Source organism: Coptis chinensis, chromosome 8 (genome assembly GCF_015680905.1).
Source record: "Coptis chinensis isolate HL-2020 chromosome 8, ASM1568090v1, whole genome shotgun sequence".
NCBI lineage: Eukaryota > Viridiplantae > Streptophyta > Magnoliopsida > Ranunculales > Ranunculaceae > Coptis > Coptis chinensis.
Genome location: NC_141463.1, coordinates 33,358 through 56,259, shown reverse-complemented (window position 1 = coordinate 56,259; position 22,902 = coordinate 33,358). Strand labels below are relative to the sequence as shown.

The 22,902-nt window shown below is 35.7% G+C and overlaps 2 protein-coding genes across 2 annotated transcripts; one reads left to right on the top strand and one right to left on the bottom strand.

Annotated features, from left to right (window-relative positions):
- Positions 1-644: 644 nt before the first annotated feature.
- Positions 645-19,188, top strand: LOC147479082 (ketose-bisphosphate aldolase class-II family protein). Its single transcript, XM_086575369.1, has 42 exons — positions 645-776; positions 1,362-1,437; positions 1,929-2,009; positions 2,104-2,184; positions 2,742-2,818; positions 2,947-3,001; positions 3,125-3,173; positions 3,489-3,626; positions 4,176-4,257; positions 4,769-4,847; positions 4,955-5,001; positions 5,123-5,317; positions 6,291-6,366; positions 7,116-7,196; positions 7,281-7,361; positions 8,179-8,255; positions 8,395-8,449; positions 8,559-8,607; positions 8,865-9,002; positions 9,530-9,611; positions 9,694-9,772; positions 9,916-9,962; positions 10,095-10,306; positions 10,660-10,747; positions 10,920-11,039; positions 11,141-11,259; positions 11,506-11,578; positions 11,659-11,778; positions 12,734-12,802; positions 12,892-13,062; positions 13,158-13,205; positions 13,391-13,532; positions 14,065-14,162; positions 14,625-14,769; positions 14,851-14,939; positions 15,018-15,128; positions 15,782-15,856; positions 16,438-16,503; positions 16,794-16,982; positions 17,064-17,174; positions 18,199-18,279; positions 18,917-19,188. Exons 1-42 carry the CDS (start codon positions 675-677, stop codon positions 19,094-19,096), a joined length of 4,134 nt encoding a protein of 1,377 aa, XP_086431495.1. The 5' UTR covers positions 645-674; the 3' UTR covers positions 19,097-19,188.
- Positions 19,189-19,826: 638 nt separating this feature from the next.
- LOC147479081 (pentatricopeptide repeat-containing protein At4g21065-like) lies at positions 19,827-21,865 on the bottom strand. Its single transcript, XM_086577772.1, is given in 2 exon segments — positions 19,827-21,180; positions 21,182-21,865. Coding segments are annotated over 2 exon segments (1,545 nt in total). The 5' UTR covers positions 21,740-21,865; the 3' UTR covers positions 19,827-20,193.
- Between the last annotated feature and the right edge of the window lie 1,037 nt (positions 21,866-22,902).

The window sequence follows — 22,902 nt, the reverse complement described above, 5'->3', positions numbered from 1 at the left end:
CGGATTCAAATATATTTAAAATATCGATCCAAATATCGTGGATAAAATTTTGTTAATATATCTTCCAAACATTATTTATATTTATTTGAAATATAATGGGTAAATATTAAATAAAATTGTTATATATACAAAATATAGTCGGATCACAAAATATCCATTTATAGAAATGGTTTGAAATATGGTATGCCATTTTGGATCCATTCGGGTAAACATGGATCCGGATTTAAATTTTTTTTTGAAAAATGGATCTGGACATGGATATAGTCTGATCCAACTCGAACCCGCTCCATTTCCAGCCCTACCCACACTGCTATGCAGTAATTCTAGTTAAAATGTGACACTTGAATAAAATAAATCGATTTACTCACGAAAAGAATACGAATGAGTCACGGCCTTGTCAGTACCTATCTAAAACAATTAGCAGACATAAAATGCTTGCAAGGCAACCCAATTTATAAAGCTGTACAAGTGCAACCTACACTAAAATTCAAGTCAACCAACCAATCATCAACGCACACGGCACTAAAATTCCAATTAATAGCACGGTACAACTCTTAAAAAATGAGTTGCGTATAAACATTTTTTTCCCTCTAACAAAACAAGGTGACAGCAACTTCATATTAATATTAGATCACATGAACTCGTTTTCATATTATTAGAGAAGATTGAAAAAAATGACCTGTACTGGAACTGTTGGCTTCGTTGGACTAGATGAACTTAGTTTGGAACTAGCTGCTTCCTTAATTCGTTATGGCTTTCATGTCCAAGCTTTTGAGGTTTGCTTTCTGCTTACAATTTGATGTTTCTGTTTGTTTGTTTGTTTGTTTGATCACACGTACTTAAAATGAGCTAGCTACTTTTTTTTATTGTGTGGTGATTATTTGTTTTGTATGTAAGAGTTATTTTGATCAAAAGTCAAAGCTACACTATTACATACTTGATTGATTGAATGCATGGGGGTTTTGAACTTGCAAATTCTCACACACTTGGACAGTGTAATTGATAGAGGTATTTAGGAAATGAAATGTAGGTAGTTTGCTTTGACATGCATGCCAGCATTTACATGATACTCAATTATGTTACATGGTGTATGCTGAATATCTTTATGTAATATGACGAGAGACCCGATACACATTTACATGATACTCAATTATGTTACATGTTGTATGCTGAATAACTTTATGTAATATGACGAGAGACTGGATACACGGTATGACACTGACACATGCACAATTTCACACATATACATAGACAACTGACTTTGGCCTGTACTTGCAGATTTGTGGTGTTCTTAATTACCATTTTCTAGATATGGTTTGGAAAATACTTTGATAGGTTTGTTCATATTACTGCATTTGCAGGTATCTGGTTCTCTAATTGAAAAGTTTGTGGAGTTAGGTGGAACTAAAGTTTCCAGCCCTAAGGATGCAGGGACAGGTTGGTAACCTTAGACTTTCTTAATCTATATTTTTTGAGTTTTTGAAATATTATTATTACAAGGAATCACAATTTATTTATGAACTGGGATATAGTAAAGTGTCTATAAATCCTATCTGATTACGTTGTTTCACGTTACATTTAATGCTCATACTATATGTCTAAATAAGTAGTTTCTTCATGTCTTAAAAAAAAGTGCTAGAAGGTGTTTTACAATCAGGAAGTGATTAGTAGGAATTCAAATTAAACTTATCTGTTTGCTAGATTCTTTGCTGATCATGGTCCTATCATATTGGAACTTCCTTATATTTAAGCATAGTAAAACAATGAAATTTTACTATGTGAAATGCTATGCATTTTCACTTTTGTATCCTTCATTCCTTCCACACTAACAAGTTTATAACTTATTCTTCCCCAGAAGAAACATGTCGTTTGTTATGTTTGAGTTCTTAGGTTTACTCATTTTTTATGTTGTTCTCCTTTGGATCCAGATGCTACAGCTATAACTATTTTGATACCTACTTCCAACCAGATAAACAATGTACTTTATGGAGAGGAGGGTGCACTGAAAGGTTTGTATGAGTCGTACATTACTTTGTGAAGAACTATACAGCTATTTGTAACTTTATATTGATATTCACATTCATTTTCGACTTCATTTTGTAGGCTTTCATGATGATGTCGTCGTCATCCTCCGTTCCACAACGTCACCAAAAGATATTCAGAAACTAGAAAACCACCTTGCAGGTAACTAAGTTTCTTATCCCTTTTTTCTTAATAATCTGATATATATTAATCGTTTTATTTGTGTTTATCTTATTATTGGTCATTTCTTTGGTTTTAGTGCATTCACTTATTATTAGTAGTGACTTGAACTTTTTAATGTTAGTAGTGATAGGTCAAGCTCACAATTTTATACTTTTCCAGAATTCCAGCAACATCTGTATAACAAATAGCAATGTGGTGGCCCACCAAAGTCGAATGGCCTGAATTTGTTTCACAACTCAACTCAAAATATAGGTCCTTATTACAATCATCACAGGCCAAGGAAATTGTTGAACAAATTATTTGTATTATATCGTTGTGAAACAATAAATGATTAAATGAAAAAAAGTCAAGTCCATGTACAATCATGACAGCGATGATTGTACATGATTAAATGATTAAATGAGATATCCTGATTTGTTTTTAATAGTAGATAGATGTACATGGTTATGCTTCTCAGCTTCTCCAATAACTTGATCTTTTTATAGTTAAGTAGTTGTTAACCTTTGAAAATTGAACTAGTCTTTATGTCTTTGCAGAGGATGCTAAGACAACCTTTTTAGTAGATGCGCATGTTTCTAAAGGAACATCTGATACTTTGCAAGGGAAAATAATGGTGAGGTCAACCTTTATATAACAGTACTTGATATAATTTAAGTAGAGCCACATTGGGCCAATCGTTCCATTTCTTTCTCCTAGCTTGTATATTTAGGTTGGGTGCTGATTCCTTCTTCTCGTCTCTAGATCGCTTCTTCTGGAAGTTCAGAGGCAATTACAAAGGCACGGCCTTTTCTCTCTGGTAAAATTATGCTAAGATTACTATATGACAACTCTATGGTTGTGGATAGGAAGAGATAATAATTTTTACTCCTTTTTCCTTCCATATGTAAATTTCAATCTAAATATTGGGTTTTGGATACAGCAATGTGTGAACAGCTTTACATTTTGGAGGGTGGAGTTGGTGCGGGAAGGTGCGTTTTCTTGTTGGTTTCATAATTTTATTATATCCTTGTAGTAGTGTCTGTATTTATAAGAAATTTATAGAATGTAAGGAGGGAATTAAAAAACGGTATATACCTTTTTGAGAAATTGTTGCATGATAACCTCAAGAGCATTAAGTTTTGTAGAGACATGTTTAATCAAACAGAGTATTGTTGTCTTTTAGTTGGCTATGTCTTTTGAATATTTGAAGTAAATCATTACAATGGTACATGTAGTTACAAGAAGTTTTTGACCTACTATCTCTATTACAATATTACCAAATTCTATTTATGTTTCTCTTGCAGCAAAGTCAAAATGGTAATTGAGCTGCTTGAGGGAATTCATCTTGTTGCATCAATGGAGGCTATGATGCTTGGCGTTCAAGCAGGGATTGATCCTTGGATAATATATGACATAATTTCCAATGCTGCTGGAAGTTCATGGTGATTACCTTAACTTTATTGCTCATAACTCCTGGATGAGAAGTGATATTGATCTCTGGCTTTTTTTAATCATGCCCATTACTTTTACTTCCAATTTCCCGAGAACAAATTGACAAGACTGTATAAATAAATGTAGAAAGTAATGATAGCTCATAGACCTTAAACCCAAGCAAGTTGGCCTTACCAAGAGGACATTGATTTATTTCAGCCGTAAGTTAATCTACTCCAGCTATAAGTTAGTCTACTCTTGGGAGGAGCACTGAGTTACAGTCTTCTTGCGTCACTCTTCTCCCAATTCATGTTGTGCAATTGGCTAAGCATGAGTATTAAGTACTAATTCTCTTGTAACCTGCATACTTGATTTTGAACAATATGGTAACTATGAGCTCAAACTGTCAACCTCCTGAAGAACTAGAAGTGTTTGCTGGCAGATACATTTTGTCTTTTGTTTTTTCCATGCAGTGCAATTTTTTGGTCAGACCAGAACTCTTTCCTCAGTTTGTTGTCTTCCATTTACCTAATAAAGTAATAGCTCAAATTTAAATGCAGGGTTTTCAAGAATCATGTTCCCAAATTACTGAAGGGTGATCATTCTAAACATTACTCCATGGATACTTTTGTCCAGAATTTGGTATGATCATCATTCTAATTTTCCCGAGTTTCCCATGGTATCTAATCATTTGTTTGTTGCTTTTCTACTAGCTGAAAACAATTATGCCTGGTGTGCTTCTGCTTTTTATTCTAGCTCTTCTATGTTATGTTTGTCCACCTTACGTGTGTTGCCTCCTTATGCAACAAATTTTCCGTTTCTTACTCAAAACATCAAAGCTATGTTATACATCAAAGTTTGGGCTCTGCTATGTATACTTGTCGCACCTTACATGTGTTGTCTCCTTATGCAACGAATTTTCCATTTCTTACTCAAAACATCAAAGCTATGTTATACATCAAAGTTAGGGCTCTGCTATGTTATACTTGTCGCACCTTACATGTGGTCTCCTTATGCAATGAATTGTGATTTCCTACTCGAAACATCAAGGCCATAGTTCTTCACCACTTAAAGGATGATGGTCTAGTTTGTTTCTAAAATGATAGTTTTTAACTTTTTAAGTGTTTCTAATGCATGCCTTATTATTTTGTAGAGGTCTGTTTTGGATATGGCTAAATTACTCACATTTCCTCTACCACTTTTGGCGGTTGCTCATCAACAACTACTTTATGGTACCAACCAGATCACTTTATACCTATCAAAGTGAATGCAATGTGTAGAAGATTCTTAAACATAGGATTGACCTGTTTCTTATTCGTTTGAGTCACTTCTTTTCCAGGCTGTTCACATAAAAGCGGAGACGATTACGACACTACTTTTGTCAAGGTTTTAATACTGAATTTTCTCTTATAGAATCTTTGTGTCAGTTCTCAAGGAACTTCTACGGCATGGTTCTGATTACTTATCCCACTATCATTTTGTTCTTCTCTCTGTACCAATTTAACAGATTTCAGAGGCAATATTAGGAATAAATATTATAGATGCAAGTACCAAAGAAAGCTACAATCCTGAGAAATTGGCGGATGAAGTTTCTGCTGCATCAAATTCTGTGAAGCGAATTGGTTTCATTGGTCTTGGAGCAATGGGATTCGGCATGGCAACTCATCTGGTGAAATCAAAGTTCTGCGTTTCCGGTTACGATGTAAGACTTCTTTGCAGTTACATGAATGCCTTCTGTATTTGTCTGTTCATTTTGTGAGATATATACGTGGCACAGTTATAGCGTTGCTCTGCATGAAAAGCTATTATCATTTGAAACACACTACACTGCAATTTTCTTTAATCCTCACAGAAGAGCTCGTGTAAATCATATAATGTTATATCTGTCAGCTTAGTCTACATATGTATCAGCAGAAACATATTCCATCATGGTTTCTTTCCATTCTTTCTAACAGATCCCTATAATAGTATAATCTCAATTGCTAATATCCTGTCCTTCAATTCTCAGTTATTGCTCATCTACCGCCTATTTTCTCACCCTTTCTGATCTCCTATTTTCGGAAGAAACAGTTAGTCAAAAGAATTTCCACAGAGAAGCTCACTTTATAAGATCAGAATTTCATAGTTAGAAAATCAAAACCTTCTAAATATTTTGCATTTGAGACATCGATTGCCTACAGTTATAGTTTTACATAAATCCTTTTGCTAGCATATTGAGCTCTTATAATAATATAATTGATGGAGGTCATAGTTTAAAGAATCCATAATCTGTCATAAAACTGTTTTTGAGAAGATGCAATGTGAAAAAAAACCCAAAAGATTCAATGGTTTATGACATGTGGCATTGAAGGGTAAATGATTAGTGCTCTAAGGGGCAACAACCTTGTTTTGATGTCTTATAGGTGGAAGTGCATATGGTAAGTGGGATAAGGGTGTGCAAGTGTGCAACCTAGTTGGGATGTCCAAAAGCCCGGAATGTTGGAGGGAAATATTGCACATCTTTCTTCATCAGTCTCTCCTTTTAAATACAAACTACGTATTGCAATTTGTCCTTTTGTCATTTAGGATAACTAATTACAATACTTATCATACGTTAATGACTTTCTGGTGCTCTACGTGATGTACTGTAGAAACCGTGTCAAGCCTGATCTATTATCGATGCCGTTGTATTGTAGGTTTATAAGCCAACTCTCTCTCGATTTGAGAATGCGGGTGGCTTGGTTGGGAACTCTCCTGCGGAGGTAGCCAAAGGTATAACTTTTCAAAACATAAAGAAAGTCAACCACACAGTGTATGGTTAATGCAAACTTCTACCATATGCACAAATGATCAAACTAGTTGTGCATTTTATTTCTACAAAAATGAATGCATGTGCTTGTGCACATCTTCTTTACATGGATCACTCGTGAAATTATGTCTTTGAAGGCATTCTCATATCAGCTGTTATTGTTGACCACTGACCTGCTAGTTATGAAAAATGGAGTAGATATTTCCTTGGAGGGTCTTTCTCGTATTTGATAAATGGCAGTGGAAAAATGTCTTATGTGCTTTATAAGAGGAAAGATGCTCACCTTTCAATACACTTTTAAAGGTTATTCATCTAGTTTTGATGTGATGGAGGCGCTAATTCAGTTTTGACTATGGATCATTCATTTGAGAGAAACTGGCGGAGTTCCAAATAAAATATCTAAAATTTACTTCACAATTCAAGATGTTCCCACCAACTTGTATGTATTGTATATATGTCCGTATGCAGGGATATGTTATTATAAATCCCCTTTCCATAAAACTTGCCCAGCTCTAATTACTGAGGAGATAATCCTCTCATAAACCCAACCCTTTACCCTTGGCCTTCATGAAGGGGTATCAAAAGGGTGTGTGACAACTCTTTATGTCAATTATTTTTATATGGAGATTATGGATTGTTATCAGCATTCTTCATACTTTCTCTCTATCATATAAGTTGGACTTACTTGATGCATATATTTGCATGATTCCAGATGTTGAAGTGCTTATTATAATGGTCACTAATGAAACTCAGGCTGAAAGTGTTTTATATGGAAATCTTGGGGCCTTATCAGGTACTTATGAGTAAATGTTATGCATCACTACTTGTGACATGTTACCTAAACTAGTAAACTGATGTTCAATTCATTACTTTGTAGCCCTTCCCACTGGAGCAACCGTAATCCTGTCATCAACTGTCTCCCCTGGATTTGTCAGTCAGCTCGAGCTAAGATTACAGGGTAAGTCTGATGGTCTGATTTTACTATGCAAATATTCACTCTCTCATCCACATTTTTAGGTTGCATGATGTACACTTAATAAAGCTAACCTTTTACAAGTGCACTCTTACCATATTTAATGACAGCATCTGTTCAATATCATCCTGCTTTTCAATTAAAGTTGTAGTTTGACTGGAGAAATAGGCCAAGCCTCTTTAATATATAACTTGAGAGATATACATTACATATCAAATGTCCGACATAAATCTAAAATGGTCAAAGCCTACAAACTGTAATACTTGAACCATGTGGATCCACTTCTCAGTTCTAAGTGTATCATGTGAACCTGCTAAATTGTTAACAATCTCCCTTGAGCTGAAATATATAGACTTGTATGTCCAGGTCAGAGTCCAATTAAAGAAAATTGAAAAGAGAATAACTCTTCCAATAGGTTAAGATATAAATTCAAATCCAATCTTTGAAGAGTAGCAACCACAAGCAGGTTCTCCAAAAATTGCATCTTCTGTGTATGCAATGATTTCCCAAACCCAAGGCAAGAAAGACTCGGGTACTTCTATTTATCATATTTTTTGAACGCACATTTGTTATATCTCATATGGTAGGCTAAGAAATCAAGGCATATACATTAACTCTTTATTTCATGTTCTTTTATTCTTTTTCTTATTATTTTCTTCTTATTCTTTTCATTTCTGGAATGGGATCATAGTTACACATGTAATAGATAAAGCTCTAATACATTTTACATGTTACCTTCTGGGTGAGTATCTGTCTAAAGTTCTCAATGCTTCATATAATAGTCCGTTCTTAAATGTCATAGATGAAAAGAAGAATTTTATGTTGGTTGATGCTCCTGTCTCTGGTGGTGTTGCAAGGGCCTCAACAGGAGAACTTACGGTGTGAATCATATTATATACTCTTTTCACGCAGTCTTGTTTTATTGTCAGTTCAGTTGTATCTGAATTTCTTTGCACCGATTTTTCCTGATTGACTAAGGTATATTAATACTTTATACTTTTACCTTGTTCACTTTTAGATAATGGCTTCGGGTACAGATGAAGCTCTTAAGCGTACTGGTTCTGTTCTTTCCGGTAATGAGCCTAGGAACCCAGTTTTATTTCAGTTGTTGTTGATCTGTTTTTTCTTGGATTTGGAAAGTCGATGTTCCTATACCTGATGCTTCCTATTTCTTGTTAATAGCTCTAAGTGAGAAACTCTATATCATCAAAGGAGGTTGTGGAGCTGGAAGGTATTTCACTACTACTACGACACCCCAACACACACACACACACACACACACACACACACACACACACACACACACACACACACACACACACAAAATTGTTGTTATTACTTCAAGCGATCTGCATTATGTTGACATTGTGTGCGATGACACATTGTGCATACGAGATATGACGCTTCATAACATTGTTCATCTTCATTATTTGCATGATTCAGTTTATTTCAATTTGTTATACCAACTTTTGTAAGTGCCTGTTACAGTTGTGTTAAGATGGTCAATCAACTGCTTGCTGGAGTTCACATAGCCTCATCAGCTGAGGCAATGGCATTTGGGGCTCGATTGGGCCTTAACACGAGAATGCTGTTTGAAATCATCATGAATAGTGAAGGAATGTCATGGTATGTGCTAAAGACCTTATAGTTGCTACAAATGTTCTGTTAGCACACACCCATTATGAAACTTTGAGAAGTGACAAATTGTAGAAACACACTATCATCACCGCTTGGCCGTAAAGGAGATTAGTGATGGTGGTGTATGGTCCTACATATTAACATTCTTTTGCCCATCCATTGACTACATACAAAAATTCAATATCTTTTTGGCTCTCAATGTGCCAGTTTTGTCATGATTGACATTTTTCAAGTATATAGTATTCCTTCTAACCAAAATCAGTCAAAGATGTGTTAATTACAAGGGTTACCCAGTTTATAATCATATTATTAGGTTTAGTTTGTTTGTTTTTTCTTTATTATTATTATTATTAGTTATTTATTTATTTATCTTTTCTTAAGAACTTCTAATGATTTAGGACTTCTGAAATTGCGCGACTTATTCATTTTAAAGTATTAAATGCCTACTTGAAACTTGTATCTTTAGATTTCTATATTAGTATATTAACATCAATGCTTATCAATTTGTTTTGCAGGATGTTTGGAAATCGAGTGCCTCATATGTTAGAGAATGACTACACACCATACTCAGCACTAGATATCTTTGTGAAGGATTTGGTACGTAATAGCATCTACTTCGCTCTCCCACCTCACCCCCTTCTATTCGGGAACCATTATTGATGGTTATAATTGTTTACAGGGCATTGTTTCCCATGAGTGCTCATCTCGTAGAATTCCACTACATATTTCTACTGTTGCTCACCAACAGTTCCTTTCAGGTGAAATTGCATAAGATAGTGCAATCTTGTATCACTGCATTGTGAACACTAGGAAACATATAAACTAAATGTAGAATCTTGCCCTTTATGCCATAATGCCACTCCGTATGTGGAATAATTTAATGATGTTTTCCATTGAGCAGGTTCTGCTGCTGGATGGGGTCGATTGGATGACTCTGCTGTAGTCAAGGTCTGAGCATATAAATTTTGTTACTTTTGTACAAGTTTGCTGGGGTTGCACAGACCGCTATTCTTTCCTGTAGACATACACATAATATGTCCACACATACTGTGGTTTAAGCAAGCAGTGGTTCACTTGCAGATATATGAGATGTTTACGGGGGTTAAAGTTGAAGGAAAACTTCCCGTTCTTAAGAAAGAAGATGTATTAAAATCTCTTCCATCCGAGTGGCCAACAGATCCCATTGAAGATATTCAGAGACTAGAAAAAACTGCTTCTAAAGTCTTGGTTGTTTTGGATGACGACCCAACTGGAACTCAAACTGTTCATGACATAGACGTTTTAACAGAATGGTGAGTGTGCATAGGTATATCTATCCTTTTTGCAATTTATTTGACACTCTGAAATAAATTACGACAAGTTTATATAAGATCTTTTACGTTTATGGGATTGCTTTGGCAGAGAGATGGTGAGTTTCTGTGGTGATCCTTGTGAATTATGATTATGGATGTGAAGTCTTTTAGATTCTAGAGTACTCTATTTTTCATTGTTTGGGAACTCAAAAAAAGATAGAAGTAAAATAAATATGTCCCTGGCCTAATTTACGTTACCAGCTTACTAATCATTACGTTACTAACTTTGTAATTCTGCTTAGAGCATTTCATACCGTTACTAACTTACTAATCATTTTATGTTTTCTGTAAAGGACTGTTGAGTCGCTTACTGAACAATTCAGCAGAAGGCCTTCTTGTTTTTTTATATTGACTAATTCTCGGTCTTTGAGTTCTGAGAAGGTAAACGTACTTTAACATGTTTTATTATTTAATTATTATTGCTATTACTTCTTTAAATTTTGACTACTTCTCCTCCTATCTACTTTCTTTGAGCATTTTAGCCTATTTTATAAAGGCCAAGCCAGGTTTTTACACTTATGATAAACTACGACCTCTCGGTAATCTCTTACAGGCTATTGAATTAACAAAAGATATCTGCCGAAATATAGATATTGCAGCCAAGTCAGCTGATAGCATTGGCTACACGGTTGTTCTGAGAGGTGACTCTACACTTCGTGGTCACTTTCCAGAGGTAAGATTATATTTCTCTTACTCATAGTATTATGTTTTGTTCTCACAATAGTAGCTTTTCGTGTCTCATGACTCAAATCATGTTGTGCGTGATTTTTCTAGGAAGCAAATGCAGCTGTTTCAATACTAGGTGAAATGGATGCCTGGATTATATGCCCTTTCTTTCTTCAAGGAGGACGCTACACCATTGGAGATGTGCATTATGTTGCAGATGGCGATAGGTATCTTTTGTGTTCGAATGCTGTTGATCTTTGTTTTCCTTGCACCATTTGAAACTTTGCTTTCTTCTTGGTCTTGAGAGTAACATAACGTTTGGTTTTGTTTCTCAATTACATCAGGGTGTCTCACACCTGTTTAGTTGAGACATCTCGATTATTCACCTTAACGGAACATACTTTGAGACTGATAATTTCCTCTATGGGTGTCCTAACTACTAGACATTACTGATGGTTTTTGGTTATGGGCAGACTTGTTCCAGCGGGGGAGACTGAGTTTGCCAAAGATGCTGCTTTTGGGTATTCTTCTTCGAACCTCCGCGAGGTATGGCCTGTACTTAAAACTTGCATCTTTCAAGCATAGAGAAGATCCTTTTAACAGTATCTCTTAACTTCGGTGAATAGTGGATCGAAGAGAAAACAAAAGGTCAAGTGGTATCCAGCAGTGTAGCATCCATATCTATCCAGCTTTTGAGAAAAGGAGGACCAGTTGCGGTCAGTAAATATCTTTGTAGCTTGCAGAAGGTAGACCAAATACTTCTAATTTGTCTGTTATTTAAAGAAAATACATGTTTCTATACGCTAGCAGGCAGCAGCATTCTAATACACAAATGTTCAGGTGTCTAATTTACGTCTACATATGGCAATACATGTATATAGTTTAGTGAGATTGGAGATATTTAAGCTAAAAAAAATTGGATTTAGAAATGACTATTTGAAAAAAATTACAATACTACACTTACCTTGTTCATTTAAAATATATTTATTTATTTATTTTGGATTGGCAAGCCCGCTTTAAATTGAGATCGGTAACTCGGTAATGCTGGCGGGGTTTTGTGATACACTGGATTGGGTTTAGTCCCATATCAGATAGGAAACCATCTTGGATCCTGGTTATATTGGATTGACTACCACTAAATTGTGTCAAGTTAAACCCTAAACCCAAGGATGGGCAGGCTTTGGACCTGGGCCTTTGGGTGACGTAAGTTGGGACAATATCAACATGTGGTATGGTAGTAGTAGGGTCATTACAGGATCAAACCCCAGACCTCTGGTATTATCACCCAAAGGATTTACCAACTAAGTTAGGTGGCACCTGCCATGCTCACATATAGTTGCTCAATTTATCTGTATACAATTCACATTGTCACATTGTTTGGTAAATACATCAGAACATTTGGGGACTTTTTGGTCCCTCACTAGGACAACCTGCTGCAGCATTCTTGTTATGCCTGTGGCCAAGGCTAAAGATCTAAACTGTAACCAGCTTGTGACATATGCAGAAGGCATTAGCTGCTACTTTTATTATAATTTTAAAGGCATCCAACTCATTGATACTAATGAATACACAAATTTTCGTTTTCCTCTATGTTCTCATCTTCTCTTTTCATGGATTAATTTTTCGTTTTAGTATAGAGTTATTGACTAGAAAATAGAAATCCGTCTCATCTGTTGTTTTGGCCTCTTTTGTGGTCTCCAGGGGTCAACATGTATTGTTAATGCAGCCAGTGAAAGAGACATGGCTGTATTTGCAGCAGGAATGATCCAGGCAAGAGATGTTACTAAGTTTTTAATTCTTTCAAAGTTCTTGATAGCATGCTACGTTGTCCATTGTATAAGCCTATCATTGATTGCCAGGCGGAACTGCAAGGGAAGCGTTTCTTATGCCGCACTGCTGCTAGCTTTGTTTCTGCTCGAGTCGGAATAAGGCCAAAGGCTCCCATTTTACCGAAAGATCTAGGAGTGCTTACAGAAAGAACAGGTGGCCTTATAGTTGTAGGATCATATGTCCCAAAAACCACAAAACAGGTCTGGCTGTAATTTCTGATGCTATCATTTCTCAAGTCTGTTCCCCTTTTCTGGGATTCTGAGATAAGTTTATATGCATATCTCACTATATACAGGTTGAGGAGCTTAAAACACAAGTTGGCCACAACTTGAAAAGCATTGAGGTGACAGCCACTCTGTAACTTTCTCTCTGTTTTTGGAATCAAATGCTGTTGAAGAGATCTTTTAATTAACTGATGATAAATTGTTGCAATTGACCTCTTTTCTTTTCTTTTTTCCTTCCATTTCTTGTCTCATCCCTAGTTCCTTGTTGACAAACTTGCCATTTCTACCTTTTTCTTCTTAACAGATATCTGTTGATAAACTTGCCATGAGGTCGTTGGAAGAAAGAGAAGATGAAATCAGACAAACTGCAGAAATGGCTGATGCTGCTCTGAAAGCTCGTAAAGATACTCTAATAGTGACCAGTCGGGGGCTCATCACAGGAAGCTGTTTGTCTCCTTTTACTTCCTTTTATCTTATACATCAGATATTTTCTTATCATGTTATTATTACCTAAAATGACTACTGTCCTATAAATTATATGGTTCCAACAAATAACTGCATAGGATCTTCAGCGACCACTTCCAGACTTTCCATTGCTTTAGCATGAGAAAGAACAGATTAAGATTAAGAGAACTAGTAAAATTTTCTTCCATCTCAGCTGATAGTATTTCCATGTAGTCAAAGGGGGAACTTGTATGCCACACCTTTTCTTATGGACATTGGGTAGTGAAAATGCAGACCTATTAGAACAAGGGTTTATATTTAGAACATCTATAACCTAATTACTCTTTTAATCTATGGCGCTTGTGCCTTATATTAGTTATAGATGTTTGTCAAATAAATAACAAAATTTTCTTTTGTAAATGGAGATGGCAAGTTTATTATGTATAGAATGGAGATATGGTGACTAATTTTCTTTTACAGATTTCTAGTTTTTAACACATATCTGACTTTGATGATTTTTCTTTGTTTATACAGCCCCTTCTGAGAGTCTAGAAATTAATTTCAAAGTCAGTTCTGCACTGGTGGACATTGTTAGAAGGATAAAGACACGACCACGTTATATCCTTGCAAAGGTATTTTTAATATATTCACAGTTCAAGCTCTTTTTAACATGAAAATAAAAAATATACTGCAATTTCACTAAGGCTAACTATGTTTTGTTGTTCTTCCGTTCCTGAGTAAACAGTACTTTTTGGTTTAGTTTATTTTATTATTATTATGTTGATGGTAGCAGCTCCAGCCTACAGCCATTACATCAATACCCAATTCAAGTAACCAAGGTTACTTGATGTTGACCCCAGAACCCAGAAGAAGAAAATGAAAAAAGAGAGGATACAGAAATCATACACCCCCTCCCCCCAGCCTCAAAATAAGTAAAAAAACAAACCAAAAATCATGTGGTTTTATTTACTTGTTTGTGCAAGACATTGCATATCCATTTTCATTACTTTTTGGTGAGTTGATTCAGTTAGTAACAACATCCTTTCATAGCTAGTGCAAAAATTTAATTTCCTAATGTAGGATCATATTTTCAGGGTGGAATCACATCATCAGATCTTGCTACAAAAGCTTTAGAAGCACGCCGTGCCAAGGTAGTTGGACAAGCCTTGGCTGGGGTACCGTTGTGGCAACTAGGTCCTGAAAGTAGACATCCAGGTGTTCCATATATCGTCTTTCCAGGTGATTATTATTTCTGATTTGGTTTTACTGATGCAAACTTAAACTAGCTCATGATGCATTTCTTCACTTTCTTGCCTATAGGAAATGTTGGTGACAGCTCTGCAGTAGCAGAAGTTGTGAAAAATTGGTCTTGTCCAGTCAGATTTGCTTCAACAAAAGATCTCCTTCTTGTAAGAACCTCAATCTCTTGCTAATAGTGCATCTGATGTTTTCCAAAAATTGACAATGCTATTCATATGAATTACAAGAATGCCGAAACGGGTGGATATGCTGTTGGTGCATTTAATGTCTATAATTTGGAAGGAGTAGAAGCTGTAGTTGCTGCAGCAGAGGAAGAAAGAAGTCCTGCCATTTTGCAGGTAATAATGATTTGCTTCTGTTGCAGATTGTGTTTTCCAGTCGAGACCATGCATTTCTATTTCAGAATACTCTATTGAGAAAACAAACGCTGAAAACATTCATTCCTCACCCCACCATAATTGCTCTTGCTTAGCCCAATCCATGATCCCAACTGATAATTCAAGTAGGGTTGTTTTAAATATTTATAGAGTAGAAGGATGAGTGATTTCTAGCTGAACTTTGAGTGATTTCACTCACTGAGTAATTTTCACTATCTATCTAGTAATGTTATTACTTTTTCGTTTGCTTTTCTACATCAAGAATGGTAGCAGAGGTAGAAGCTATAATTAGCCTTATGTTTGCTTTGAGTATAATGACAATGGAACTATGGAAGTGATGACTTGAGATTTGAGAACTTTCATGTAGGATGCTATTATATTCAATAAGTAGGACAGACTCTCTTATTTTCGTATTGAAGCTTAGGCGATCACTGTTTATGGAGATCCCTAGTTACATTGAATGTTTTGGACCTGTAGCCCTTGGTGCTAATGTGCTATGTGTATATGGAGAAAATTTTCCTTTTATTTCAGAAGTATGTTATGCAATTCTCTTTTTCATAATTAATTTATCTTGCATTGTTGAGGATTGTAAGCAGCTTGTATACTATTTGCAGATCCATCCCAGTGCCTTAAAGCTCGCAGGAACTCCTTTGGTAGCATGCTGTATTTCTGCTGCTGAACAGGCTAATGTAAGTAGCTAATTTACTAATAGATTGATAATTAGTCTATTTATGACATGAATATGACAGTTGTCATAATCACTCTTGCGTGTAATTTTGTAAACAGTGTTTCAAAAACTGTTTTTTTTCTTGACTAATCCCTAGCTCGATTTGTAGAAAGTCAATGATATTAGTTGTGCAGTTCTTGATACCTTGGATGTGTCTCGGTACTACCTAGTACTTGTAACATATAGATGATAGTGACTCTACAAGAGAATTAGTATGAGAATGTCTATTTGGTATTTAGCAAACAACCTTCTAGACTTGCAACATACACATCAAGAAGTACTCTTATGAATTTGAAGGGAAATTATTATTTTTCCTTCTTTCTGTTAATCAAGTCTTTTTATATTTTTTAAGGCAATTTCTATTTATAAGTCTGTAGCATCTGCTAAATGCACAGTCTTTTCAGTATAATAGCAAGATTTTAATAAGTCTGTAGCATCTGCTAAATCTCAGTCTTTTCAGTCTCTCTCTCTCTTATGTCTCTCTCTCTCTTTCCCCTTCCCTTTTGAAGCGTAAACTGAGAGCATGATCAACATGTGTAACAGGTACCAATCACGGTTCACTTTGATCATGGAAATTCGAAGCAGGAGCTAATGGAAGCTCTTGAAATGGTATGTAAGAATGACTATTCACTACTTTCATGGCCTTTTCTTCATCTAATATTCAATTTTCAGCATAACATTAATAAATCGGAGGACTGTGTTACGTAATTTAGTATTTTTTAAACAAATCAAAACATCGACTAGCCAGAACTGAAGTGAGAAACAGGATTCTATCTGCTGATCCAAGACATCTGGATGGAAAATTTTGTTGTAGTTGTTGACAGTAACAGTATCTTTTGTCTCAATGTGCTATGGGTTTCTAAATTAAATTGGTACTTTTGATTTAAACCCCATGGCAGGGATTTGATTCAGTAATGGTGGATGGTTCACATCTTCCTTTCAAGGAAAACATCGCATACACAAAATATGTATCACATGTGGCACATTCGAAAATGATGTTGGTGGAAGCTGAACTAGGGAGACTATCAGGAACTGAAGATGACTTGACTGTTCAAGAATATGAAGCAAGGCTAACGGATGTGACTCAGGTGAAGCTCAGTAGATAGTAAAAAACTTCATATGTTTCCATTTTATTAACATCGTAGCTACCCATTCTATTTGATTTTCAGGCCCGAGAGTTTATTAATGAGACAGGAATTGATGCTTTAGCTGTGTGTATTGGAAATGTACATGGGACATACCCAGCAAGTGGCCCCAATCTCAGACTTGATTTGCTTAAGGTTAGTTTCTTTGGACTATGGATACACGAAATTCAGTTCATCTACACTGCAAAACAGGAATCAAAGTCCCTACTTATTTCTCACCTGTAGTATCTGAGTGAATATTTTGGATGGACAATCTTTGTCAAAATCTATAGTAAAAACATGTGGGAAATTATTTCAGCTATGTTGCTACTGTATTTTTATTATTATAATTTTTTTTTTGAAAATTGAAAATGATCAGTTTAAGGTTGCATCATACACTAATATCCCCATACGGTTATGGGCTACCCCCTCCCCGACTCACGACTCACATCACATAAAAATGAAAAAAAAAAGTTAAAAAATGTTTAATCCGGATATGGAATTTAGATCATATTGTGGTGGATTTCAGAATCAGCTAATACTCTCTTCCAAACAATTCTAGAAAACCAGGTCTCAAATAAGGAAATTACTGCTGGCTCAAAATCATTGGATGAGTTGTTTCGGAGTGCAAACTGCACTCCCTCCCTGACATGCATCTTAGATTTACTCTCCAAGCCATTCGCCTAAGGACAATATTCTCTGTCTTGGACCTTCATTCTAATTAACATGCTTATGATTCTGACCTTAGTGAGAAATGATGATTTTTTTGTTTGAGTGCAAGTTACCTTTTGTTTTTGACTTTCTATAGCTATTACTGTAAAGATAATATCTCGTTCCATAGTGCAATATCGCATTTTTGATATATTGGTCTATGGGTCGCTAAAGTGGGGTTTTGGAGGAAAAGGAAAGGAATGCCCAATTCCTTGCTTCCTGCCAATGTTTCTATCTCGTGATATCTTATGTTATTTTATATATCCCTGGATTATAACGATGTTTCTGATATTTCCCGATAAACTAACAGTAAGACGGGTTTCCACGCCATGGTAAAGTTTGTCAGATTTTGGTACCAGTATGCTGAAAAAGTGGCAAAATATTTCGAATAATATAACAGCATTTTGTTACATTCAATCATTTAAACACCAAATTAGCCCACTGATACTCCATTTTAATCTACACCCAGGACCTCCGTGATATGAGTTCAGAAAACGGTGTGATTTTGGTTCTTCATGGAGCCTCAGGATTGCCCAAGGAAATTATACAGGTATGTCTCTAAATCTACAGAACTTCTGTTTCCGCAGAGTGGAACACTTTTCATCATTGTCAGAAGTATCACTTTAACAGGAGAGTTGCCAACAGTTTCCATATCATAATGTTGCAATGCTAAACACTAAATACAATCGAATCAGTTGCAAAATACTCTCCAACGTAACCATCATAAAATATGTAAAGCCTGTAGTATTGAGGTACGCCTTTTATACTAATTAGATAATCTTTATCACAAGTAGAGGTATAAAATGACTCGGTTTTTTTAGATTTCAGAAACGCTGAACACAATTGGAGCAAGTGTAAAAGTTCCTGAATTTTCGTATGTTCCAACTTCCAAGTTCCAACCTAAGCATACCCTCAGAAAATATGTGAAACCTATCTGGGATGAAGTTACATGTTGTTACTTAATTAAAGAATCTTTATCAGGAGTAGAGGTATAAAATTAAAATTTTATTTTTTGGAGTAGGCATGTGACCTAACCATCATCTTCGTCATCCAAACCTGGTTCCAACTGTAAGGAGTCAGGTCCATTCTTGCTTTCAGTATCATGTATGACAATGGTTGTGTACCTAGTTTACAATCCTATTTTGAAGCTTTACTTTATCTCTAACGGAATCTATGATTTTCATCAGGAGTGCATACAGCTTGGGATTAGAAAGTTCAATGTAAATACAGAGGTTCGGAAGGCGTACATGGAATCCCTTGGTAAACCTAAAAAGGATCTTGTCCATGTGATGTCAGCTGCAAAGGAGGCCATGAAAGCTGTGGTAGCCGAGAAGATGCACCTGTTCGGTTCAGCGGGGAAAGCATGAGAACTACCTTTGGTTCAATTAACTTGCTTATAAAAGCCTCCCATGTAAAATATTATTGTAAATAATCCAATGAAAACATTTTTATTTTCTTCCCAAGGGCGTATATGTGTTTTTATACTGTTGTTTGTCTTCTTCCAAAACGGCTCCACTGTTTGCAAGTTACATGAAACACGGGAAATACATTATGCAATGGCACATTACTTGTGACTTGTGACTTGTGACTTGTGAATGCATTTAGGTCAATCCATGGTGAGCCAGCTGCGTGTATTTTGAATGACAGTTTTCATTTTAGATCAGGAGGGATTACAGTTTCATGAACTAAACCTCAAACTCAAATTAGAATACAAGCAGCTTGACGAAGCTACCATTAAACATAAAGTCATTAAAATCTATTGCAACGTAGACGTGATAGAAGACACAGCTCACACCTAGTTCCTCCACAATACATGGTTTATTTAAAGTTCTAGACTCCACAATTGGGTGGGTGTATCATGTGTGACATTGATGATGCACGCAAACACACTGTTGCTGCGCCAAGTTCCACATAAATTCGTTTCCGGGTAGTCTGCGACAGAGTAGTCAGCATCCTCATCAATATGAAGTTGATAACTGGCTTAACAAGCAGTACTCTTTCAACCAAAGTTCGCAATGAATAAATAACTCGGAAAAAACATTCACTTCATGAGAATTGTATGACTTGTTGGAATAAGCTCAACAAGTGTTGCTGAGAGTTGAACTCACCTTTGAAGCTTTACTAATTTTAAAATGCAATTGCATAAAATACAAAATCATATAACTACATCATTCCCTTGCTGCATCAGTGCATTTACACATCATTACTTCAATAGTAATGTCCTTACGCTTTAATGATATTTAAGGAACTCAAACCATATGAAGAGTTTGGCTGATGAAGCAGTACATCAATTTGCCATGTTTGTTTGGATTCCTTGGCCCGATTCCTGTGGCATGATCTATTTCGTTCTGGGGGATAAGCCTGAAACAAATCCGCAACTCTAAAGATTCTATCTGTTTCACGAACTGGTCCATGCAGACATGCTTATGAATATGGAATGTGAGTTTCTCTAGCATTGTCAGAATTATAATGTCCTTAATCCTTCGAGAACCATAAACAACTCCATAGCACGAGGATGTGATTTATCTCCAGCTAAAAACTCATGTACAACACCTTTCACTTCTATCCAACTTCGTCCAGGAGGCTTCCTCCTCTTACTGTTACCTTCTTTCATCCCTTCTCTGACATCAACTACCTCACGCCATTGTCTTCCACTTGCATACATATTCGACAGAAGCACAGAAGCACCCCCACCATAACTGCAAAATGAGTTGATTTTTTCCAGAACAACTTCCCCCAATTCCACATTATTATGAACTCTACAAGCACTAAGTAAGGATCCTAGCGTAGCCAAATTGGGTTCCATAGGCATTATTTCCACAAAACTGTAAGCACGCTCGAGAAACCCGACTCTACCAAAAAGGTCGACCATGCATCCATAATGCTGAATCTCTGGTACAATTCCATATTCGACTTCCATTGACTCAAATATCTTCACCCCTTCATCAAGAAGACCTGCATGGGCACAGGCAGATAGAACTGCAATGAATGTAACAGCATCTGGAACTACTCCCGCAACCAGCTTCATCTGATAGAACCATTTGACTGCCTCCGTACCACATCCATTCATGGCTAAGCCTGCAATCACTGCAGTCCAAGAATATGCATCCTTCAGAGAACATTGCGTTTCATGAAATATTCCGCTTGCGCATCCAATGCTACCGCATTTGGAATATGCATCTATAAGTGAATTTCTAATAGAAACCTCTGCTTCAGTCCACCCCATTTTCTCTAAAAAAGCATGAAATCCTCTTGCATGATCCAAGGACCCCAAGTTTGCACAAGCTAACATTACCTCCATCATTGTCACAGCATTAGGCCTCACACAATACTCATCAACCATCATTTCATTAAAAACCAAGAGACCTTCAGCATAAAATCCCTGACTAACTAGACCCGATATTAAAGTCGTCCACGACACAACATCCCTTTCAATAATTTCCTCAAATAATTTCCTCCCATAAAAACAGACCCAAAACACAATACAAATGAATAAAAGAATTCTGAACAAACAAATTTGAATCATACCCAAACTTCACCACATGACCATGAACTTGTTCCACAATACCCACATCCAAAACACCCTCACAAGCCTGTAACAAGAAAGGGTAAGTATACTTATCAGGCAAAACGCCACGACGAATCATTTCTCTATAATAATGCAATGCAAAAACAAAGTCAGTAGAAATAGCAAAAGCTCTAATCATTGTATTCCAAGTAAAGACATTGGGCTTAGGAATTTGAGTAAACATAATAGTTCCATAAGCTCTTTTGAGCTTACCATCTACTGCATTGTCTAAACCAAAGAGACATGCATTGAGAACACGGCTCATAACGAAAGCATTTCGATGTAAACCTGAAACAATGATGTAGGAAAGAATCTGGTTAAGTTGGTTTAGTGATTTGCATTGTTCAAGGAAGAGTAAACGTGGGTGTTTTTGAAGCAACTTGTTTTCAAGAATCCATCTTGATGATTGTTGTAGTGTTCGTTGAAACAATGCAACCACCATTAACAATAACAAATATAGAGTTAGTTGGGATTCGAAAATCTGTTAACAGTTAAAACCATTTGTGATTAGTTTTGGGCAAAATTGGCGGCTTTGGTTTTTTGATATTTGAATATTCTTTTTAGCCACCCTCTCATATTTTAGTTTTTATGTGTTTCTTATTATTTACTTTGACCATCCCTACACTCTTGTATATTTATTCTTTTGGCTCTCTCAAATTTGAGTACATTTGAGTACTTGTGTTCACTGTTGCCGGCTAGGTAGAAATAATGGTTTGGCTGAAAATATTTTATTTTATTATCAAACAAAATGTTTTCTCTAGTGCAAAAAGAATGACAAAGAAAAGTTATAGAAAAATAATTAGATTTTCAAAATTGTATATGATTTGTATGGTTAAGACTTATACATTTTTTGATTATTTGAATATGGAAATACAGAGAAGTGAAGTTGATATCTTCCTGACTATGGCAATTGTCATTGGAACCAGCCCTGAAGTCCATAAACAATATTGGTTAGCTCAATCTAGAAGATTGTACATAATTTTTTCCAATATTTTTATTTAGTCTTTTGTTGATTAATTACCCGGCCGCTATAGGTAATTGTGGGAGTACAAACCACCATTTTTGAAGATGATAGATTACCTTGAGATGTCTTGTTTTATTATTGCAAACTACATAATTTGAGACCCAACTTTCTCCATTATTTCTGTTGTATTTTTTGTTTATTTGGTCTTGTATTCATTTACTTTTGCTATTAGTATTACTCACCTTTTAGCAAAGAGGATGTATTTATAATAAATCGTGATACAACATGTACAAAGCAATATTGATCAAACTTAATCAAAAAGACAAAGGTGGAATGTTAATTTTTTTATGAATATTTTTATTTAGTCTTTGTTACCCCGACAACTCACCGCCACCATTTTTGAAGAGGCTAGATTACCTTAAAATGTCTTGTTTTATTGTTGTAAACTACAAAATTTGAGACCCAACTTTTCCCATTACTTCTGATGTATTTCTGTTGTTTATTTGGTTTTGTATTCTTTTACTTTTGCTATTAGTATAACTCACCTTTTATAATAAATCGTGATACAACATGTAAATGTGTGTGATCGGTTTGAAATCTTAAAAGGTGCAATGGTAAGTATAAAAGATATACTTAAAACA